The sequence below is a fragment of the Aedes albopictus genome, chromosome 1, assembly GCF_035046485.1.
Source record: "Aedes albopictus strain Foshan chromosome 1, AalbF5, whole genome shotgun sequence".
Classification (NCBI taxonomy): Eukaryota; Metazoa; Arthropoda; class Insecta; order Diptera; family Culicidae; genus Aedes; species Aedes albopictus.
The window spans coordinates 188,483,379-188,491,820 of NC_085136.1; the positions used below are offsets into that span (position 1 = coordinate 188,483,379).

The 8,442-nt window shown below is 41.0% G+C and overlaps 1 protein-coding gene across 2 annotated transcripts in view; it reads left to right on the plus strand.

Annotated features, from left to right (window-relative positions):
- The first annotated feature begins 3,817 nt into the window (after positions 1–3,817).
- LOC109423140 (phosphofurin acidic cluster sorting protein 2) overlaps positions 3,818–8,442 on the plus strand; it is a 48,943-nt gene continuing 44,318 nt past the window's right edge. For both annotated transcript variants that reach the window (XM_019698067.3, XM_019698068.3), the window contains exon 1: positions 3,818–5,086. In XM_019698067.3, coding sequence (XP_019553612.3) covers positions 4,977–5,086 — 110 coding nt within the window. In that variant the 5' untranslated portion in view covers positions 3,818–4,976. The remainder of the gene's footprint in view (positions 5,087–8,442) is intronic.

Below are 8,442 nucleotides of genomic sequence, written 5' to 3' on the forward strand. Positions count from 1 at the left end.
AAATGTATTATGGTGACTGCTATAATAAAGCGACGCCGCACTGGCATTATTTTCTTAGCAACCATTGAATTTATAGTACTTAATTGTTTTTGTTTTTCAACGAGAATGTCAACGAAAATATTTTCTGGATATCATTCCAAGTGAAATTCTTGAATGGTTCCGAGATGTTATGTTTGGCCGGTTTGTTCTTGGTTTTGAGGGTCATTTCAGTGAAATTAGAGGGAAAATCTGGAGGAATTTTGATGGTTATGTTTGATGGAAAATTGTCATTAAATTTGAATGATTTTATCCGAATTCGATGATCCCTCGAAAGAAAGAAAAAGTAGATAGTGGAGCAAGGGGCGGATCACTCTTCGAACATCTGATGTATCAACTAAATCATTTGCATTCAAATGCATTTTAATGCATTCATTCATTAATTCAGTAAATTAGCAAGCCATGGCTTGCTACAATGATTGATTGTTGGCAGTTGTTAGTTGTCAGTTACGAACAACAAAATGAGTTTCAAAAATGTAGTGCTAACTATCTAGCACAGCGATTCAAATTACTTTTGCTGCCCGAAGATCTGGTGGTATCGCGGCCAGGTGGTGCAGTCGCGAAGTACCAGGCGGAGGTGGCGGGCGATCAATCGTGGGCCGGAGTCGATCCCGCAATTTGGCGAATCAGCTAACGGAGGGTCCAGGAGCGCCGGCCAGCCGAAGCGGGTTTGCGGAATAGCATCTCACGTGAGCTCCGCGTGTCGTCCTACACGGGGGTGCCTGATACGGTCCGGCGGTTGATGAATTCTGGCGGGACGAATGGGTCGACGATGCAGCTGTCGATGCTGACCTTGAGCGAAAGTGGGATTACCGGTGGCGGCGGCTTGACGGGGGTTACCGCAGCTCATCACGAAATGTTCCCTAGCTAGCGGGTGCTTCAGCACAGTCTGCCAACAGCACAAATCGTAACGCCTCGCCCACAAGGTTGGAAACGCCCTCAATTGCACGAATCGGAGGCCCAAACGTGACAACCCCGACTCTAAAACTTTACACATCTCTCTTCGTGCACGGAAAGTGATTCCCTGATCCCGAATCGTGTCCCGAACACTTCCCTTCATCCTTCCCGCAGTGCCATCGCTCGATCTTCTCTTCGATTTTTTACCGCCATACACAATGCTTCCGCCCACATTGCCACCCACTCCAGGTGGCTGCCGAACTCACCACACCTTCATTGCGCGTAGGCGTACCGTGGCGCGCATTGGATCGACATGCACGACGCCCACGCTTGAAAACGACTGTTGGAAATATCTATACAAATGTTTTCCTATTCCCCACCATTAGCGCAGAGTTTCCGTTTGGTAACAACGGGTGTGCCAGTTGAGATGCAGAATTCTACTCAATGGATAGTAGAATGGCAAATTAATAAATAAATAAATAAATAAATATTTCATTTTTTGTTTAATATTGCTTCTCTTTCTATGGTTTTCCAGTTTAACTGTGTAGAGTTTCTACGTTTGTTGCGGTAGTCTCCCCAGGTATCAGGTCGCAGCCAGACGCAGCCCTGGACGTCGAGTACTAGTATATTATTTTATGGAGAAACCAGTCCAATAGTTGTTCCATTCGCAATCAGAGCCGCTCCTGCAAAAATTTCCGTTTTATATTTAAGTATATGTCAACCTTTAATTAATAGAATTTTACTCACAATTTCGGTACAAGTTTTCTATTTCCTCTGTGAAAACTTCTGAATTGACAAATATAGAATCCATCACAACGATTCTCTTCAACACTTTTGGTTTGACATTCGCGCATTTCAATGCTAAGTCGATGGAAAAACATAAAAATGCATTTTTATGCATTAAATGCAAATCGAATGTACATTCAAAGAGTGATCTGCCCCTTGTAGTGGAGCATTCTAATTACACCACGCCGAGTCCCGGCCAGCCTTCGACATGACATGATTCTCACAACTCCTTGCCGTAGCTCGGGTGGGTTCCGATATGACTAGTTTGAAATACGCCATAACATCGTTGAAAGTGATCGATGTTTGAATCTTGTCCCGGTGTAATGAGGATAGGGGCTGTCTATAAACCACGTGGTCATTTTTTTGGGACTTCTCAACCCCCCCCCCCGCGTGGTCATTAGTCCATACAATTTTTCGAGCAATTTTTTTTATTCGTCCATACAAAATGGTCATTGGCCGAACACCCCCCCCCCCCCCCCTCATATGACCACGTGGTTTATGGACAGCCCCATAGCCCTAAATTCCATTATACCAGGCCGGAAACTAAACCAGGACTAGGTTTATGACTAGGTTCCCACCATAAAGTGCCTCGTCGTGCGCTCCGCCAGTTCCTTCAGCGGTTGGGATAATCGCCTCGTGATCCACTATGGGGCCGTCTCGGTGGCCGGATGGTTGTGTTGGCATGACGGAACTTGCGTTGACGATCACCAGGAATGAACTCACCTCGGAACTCACAGACTGTAATCCGGCCATGCAATCCGTTCCAGTCTTAACTTCAGATGGATGTTCGAGTATACCTCAGTTCTTCTTTCATTGTGGTTCTGAAGCGATGGATTCCAATTCTGAAAAATAAATAAACCACTGTTTTAATCACTTAACAATTTAATGAACGTAATATGTTATAATTACCCCTGAAAACTTCCAATTTTCCGATTATTAAATTAACACGTTTTCGAGCAAAACATTCACGCGCCATTGTGTTTTCTTATGGTCATTCTGTCTTTTAAATTTTATGTGCGCAAGATTGTGTGTTATGCTACACTTGAAATGTATTTCAGTGATAATAAAAATCCGAGTAAAAATCATTTATCTTATTTATAGATTTTATTACTTGTACATAAACGGGCGATTCTGTCTCTCGCCGGCAATCTATGTGGTTAGCGCACATATAATCTATCAGTCAATTGGGTTCTCTAGGGGTATCCAGATTATTGCATAATCGGAATCTCCGTCCAAAAAATAGTCGAAATCCAAAATTTCATCATTTTTGGTGCCCGGGAACTATTTTTAAAATGCATTTTAAGTTTGTATGGGGAAATTTTTTTGTTCGGGATGAACTGTCATTTTATCGATTAAACTGTCATTCTATCCACAAAAATAAAAACTGTTGCCATCAAAACAAAGGTATTGGAACGCCATAAAATCACGTCATACTCAGAAAAATGGGCTCTTTCTATTAGGAAATAGAAAATAGCAATATTTTGTTCACTAAACAACCCAATTAATTTGAGTGTAGTAATAGTATTTTATTGAAAACGGTAGCCTGTTAGTACATATCTTTTGATCAGGTCAAGGAAGCATACTTAATGGCAAATATCCATGTGCCAAACCACATAAAAAGTATATGCAGTCAATAGCCGCTTACGCAGGCAAATTAGCGCATGAATAGTATGTGCTCCAAATTGTATGAGTCGCTGCTGTATGCTGTATAGTGCCCCACACAATGCATACGTTTGCGTGTGCGTGACAGTAGTTTGACACATTTCCCATGGGAAAACTGTCAAAAAAACGCAAACCTCGACGGAACGGACGCTATGTGCTCCAGGCTTATGAGTCGCACTAATGGAAAACATTTGTTTACCCTCCTTGCTAAAATCCATGTCCCGGACACATGGAATGAAGTTATTTTTCCCAGGAATGAAGTTATTTTTCCCAGTGTTCAAATGCGACGACATGATGACCCACCCTAACAACTTCTGCGTCAGCGAATCTGTCAATTTTGACAGCACACTCCGACAATTCCGACAAAATGACTGCGTTTGACAGCTAACGGTTTGTTTTGCAGCTCTCTTGCGCATTCGTTTTCGATGCAGTTCGGAGCTCTGATGCCCCTGCTGCTGGTTCGTGTTCATTCATAAGTAGTCGAATTTTCTTTGTGTACGGATGTGCGTCTTGACGAAAGCGAATCGGAGTGAGCAGAGTACCGAGATTGGCTGACGGAATCCTCTTTTGTGGCTGCACCCGTGTGAGAGATTGTGAGGAATGTGCTGAATTTTCTGTGTGGAATTCGAAATTTCTTGCTGAATAGTGTGTTCCCGTGGTTGAAAAATGTCCTCTTGTGTTGTAAACTGAGGAAAGTTGCTCAAATTTTGTCGTTTTGCGCGGAGAACCCGCAGCGCACGGTGGGAGAAAAATATTTTTTAATCGCTGGTTTGGTGGCAATTGGAAGAAAAAGAAGAAGTTGATTTCCCTGTGGTTGCTTGCTGTGTGTGAAGAAAAAACTAAAGTTTTGACGAAAAAGGTTGTTCAGACGGAGAAGAGAAAATTATTTCATAGCTGATGATTCCAAAATTGTTACTCGTGATAAGGGAGGAAAAGTGGAATGGAACGTAATTGAATTGCGCGATTGAAAAAAGCAAAAGTCTGTACGAAAAAATGGTGTAATAGGAGAGAGTGAAAATATATTGCGCCACCGCCTTTTTCTGCTACCGAGAGGAAGGCTTGTACTTTCGGTGGTCCATCATCTGCAGCTGTCCCTTTTTGCAAAAGGGCCCAATCCAAGTTGCAGTCGAGGGAGCTGATCCTCTGGGGCGGATTTTCGCAATCGCAGCAGGCTTTTATTTACAGCGCCATTAATGATGGATCCTGCCACTGTTGGTGGTAAACGCCCATAAAAACCAGATTGCTACGATAAGATGCCATTGCGTCGCGACGGCCTTTCGGGCATTCGGTGTGTTTGTTGCATTTCGATGTAAATATAGGCAGTTCGTAGGAAGAGGAAGGAAGTGCACAATTATTTGCACATCTTGAGCGAAAATCTGTTCGCGGCCAATAATTGAAGTGAAGAGGTGAAGTGTTCAGCACGGGGCGAATCTAGTGTTTCGAGTGTATAAGTTGGTTGCCATAGTATTTGGCTAACAACGGCGCGGCGCTTCGAATATCTGTCAGTGTGTTCGTGGCCTGCTATTAATATTTGAGAAAAACAAAATCCTAGCCGACCAGGATTATACGAAAACTGTCGCTGCTCACAAGTGAAAATGACCGACAAAATTACCAAATTCGAAAGGATGGCGATGACCAAGCCGGTTCCGATGAAACTGTTTGCTGCATGGGAAGTGGACCGTACACCATCCAATTGCATTCCAAGGTGAGCAAAAGAGTTCGTATGTTTTCATTCCCCCGCATTTTACGGACAAAGCGTGTCAATCTTGCCTACTTAGATAGGATGTGCTAAAATAAATCGTGCGGGAACGTAGTAGCGTGTGTTTTGTTATACATTTCGTTCTAGAGAGATTACTCAAAATATCAATGATAACGAACGCTAATTTGTTATTGCTTAACACTTCTCATGTTATGCAAATCAGGTATATTTGCCCGACGAGGTGAAATGACAGCGTCAGAGTCATTTCTTACTCATGATGATTCAAATCACGTTACTTAACCCTTTACTTCCCATGGTTGCTCTAGAGCACCATCGATTTTCGACGAACTCCGGACAAACGGAATTAGATGAATATGATGCAATAATTTTTAGAATATGGTTATAACCTCATAAGGTTAACCCAACTACTACCTACTTGTTTCAATAGTTGAACTATTGATAAACAATCAAAAACCTATTGATTTACAACCAAAATTTTTTTCATTATTATCGAAAAATTTAGCCAATTTGCAATAACTTTTGTTCTACCACTTTTTTCGGAAACGCTTTTTTGGCATAGATATAGCCGTTCAAAGTCGTGGGAAGGAAAGGGTTAAATGTTTGTATCGCCAGAAATGAAATACCAATCAGCGGTTCTATATATAAAGTGTCCCATGATTCACATAGGTTTACGTTGGTTTTCGGACAACAATGTGTGAAACTATGGGGATTCCTTTTTTTTAATAACATGTATTGGCATCCCAATTGTAATTGAAATTTATTCAACATAAATCTGTCAATCAATCAAATACAGTGATGATCGGTTTTTGCCAGGTTATTGATTTGTTTTTATCTGCATTAACGACACTTTTGGTCCAATGATAGTTCTTTTCGGGACCCGCGCTTCACTTCCCTCGCGGAAGTGGAATTATTCATTTATGCAACTTCAACACCGCAGTTACCAAAACTTTCGCTCAAACGGCATCAAATTAGGCAAAAAATCATAATCCCCACGCTGTTTGCACCATTTCATTGCAGATAATATGGAGAAATGATCATCTCACCATACAAAAAAACCAGCTCTTTACTTTCAATCTAGTACGGGAAAATCCCTGGTAATAAACAAACAACAACTTTCAATCTAGTACTTCACCGATTGCTTCCTATTGCTTTCTTTGTAATTGTAATTGTAATTGTAATTTATTAGCAATACGATAACCTATTAGCTTTAGCTTTACATCTGGTCAAGGTCTTCGTAAGCTAAACGTAAGGTTATTTATGACTCGGTGATCCTATATCGTATCAGACTGCATATTTTTTTTTTGTTGGAGACTACAGGTATGCGGCATTCTTTTCTAAGATTGCATCTCATTTCTAGAGATGTCTCCGGAGACTTCTTTTGGGACTTATCCAAGAATGTCTGCTGAGATCGCCGCAGCATTTCCAGGTGGGATTCCTCGAAAAATTCCAGCTAGGATTACTTTCACAATTTCTCCAAAGTCCACGGATTCAGGAATTTCTACTAGTATTCATCAAGCAGTTGTTGCTAGAATTCCCTTGGATTTTTTCAAGAGTGCGTTTTGATATTTTTCCAGGAATCCCTCTAGGTTTTCTCCCATAATTATTCTAGGGATTCTAGAAATCTTTTGATAATTCGTCAATGATACACAATGAAAAATTACTAATATATAAAAGAACTTGCATAGCAGTCCCATCATGGACTTTGGTACTCTGTAACACGAAACTAAACAATTTTGTAGTAAACGTAACATATTTCACAGTTGTGTATTAAGGTGTAAAGCATTCAGTGAAAGTTTCGAGATGATCGAAATGCTTTTGAAATTATGGCGTAGTTTTACACGGAAGAATTTTTAAACTTCAAATGCCGTTTTTTTCATTTCCTACTTTTTATAAGTGGGACTGTGGGGGCATGAAAGCCCTCAACTATTTTTTTAAGCTTCACAAAGGCTGTGTTCTAGTAGAAGAAGTAGAATATATAATAGTTCTGCTGAAAGAAGCCAAAAACATTTCTTTTATTGAAGCAATAAAAAAATAATAATCTACATCACACTTGGGTGACTATTCTACTTTAACACTCCTCCTCGATCTGCTGATTTCAATCAACCAGGCGGTGTTCATAAACCACGTAGACTCATTTTTGGCCATCTCTGACCGCGTCCATACAAAATTTTGAAAATTTATATGGTGCGTTTACTTTGGTCAAACTCCTTTCCTCCTAAGAGTCTACGTAGTTTATGAACAGGCCCCTAGTGGTAACTAGTTTGGAGAGACGAACCAGCCAAGGGCTGAAAGTCTCTTAAATAAAGACAAATCAATCAAATCAACTAGTTTGGGCGTTCAAACACTAGATAGTGCACAAAAGGTTCATAAAGGTTTCCCAACCTTGGCTTACGCGACTCCCAGTATGTTGTCACCCCGCTCTTCGCACAACAATCGAAGTGTGCCTGCAAGCAGTTGGGAGGTCGCGAAGCGAAGGTTGGGAAACCACGTTTTAAGCTATTATACTACATACATGCATTATCTCGATATAGTCTATTTACGTTAACGTGTTATTTCTTCTAATGATTGATATAGCTTGTCTTGAATTCACAGTCAAATACAGCAGTTGTCCTTCCAATTGTTGGTATACTTCCGCTGGCTGGTAAAATAGTATCCATGCGAGTCACCTTCTATTTGAATTCCAAGTTAGTATGTATCGGATGCCATCCAGTTCGTTGATTTTATTTATTTTTTTTGCATTGTGGCTGTCAGGTTCTTGATCGAATCATCCTTGTAGGCGTAGTACATAACACCGTTTACCTTTCTTCATTCTCTGGTATAGACACGGATATTCATAGCACCGCGTGAATCCTTGCTGTTCCAGTAGTGTAGTCAGCTTCTGATTCCAAGCTCCGCGCCGCTTGCTTTAATTCGTATAAACTTCGTTTCAATTTACATACTTTGCCCGTGTAGCTGTCGGCTTAGAATAGCTCTACGGACCATCTATTCCGGGGGTAAAAGTCCATCAAACAGGTAACCCCAATTCATTGGGTCAGCCGACCCGTGCTGATGGATGAATGGTTGAGGGGGTTTAAAAGATGCTCGATATTTAACGGAGCCCCTAACGTGGCTAGATCACCTTTTTGGGTTGTGTTGCGGCGCAAGATCTACCAAACTGAACGCTAGTCCTAACTGCTTCCAACTATGGAACAGCATATTTTAGTAATTAAAGGAAACATGTTAGTACTTATTACATTTCATACCTTGTTAAAAGTGAAAGGTCTTGGTTTGCTTGTGGCCGAAAATGATCTTGAAACAAGGAAAACTGGATTAGTATTCCTAATATTTTTTTCGATGTACAC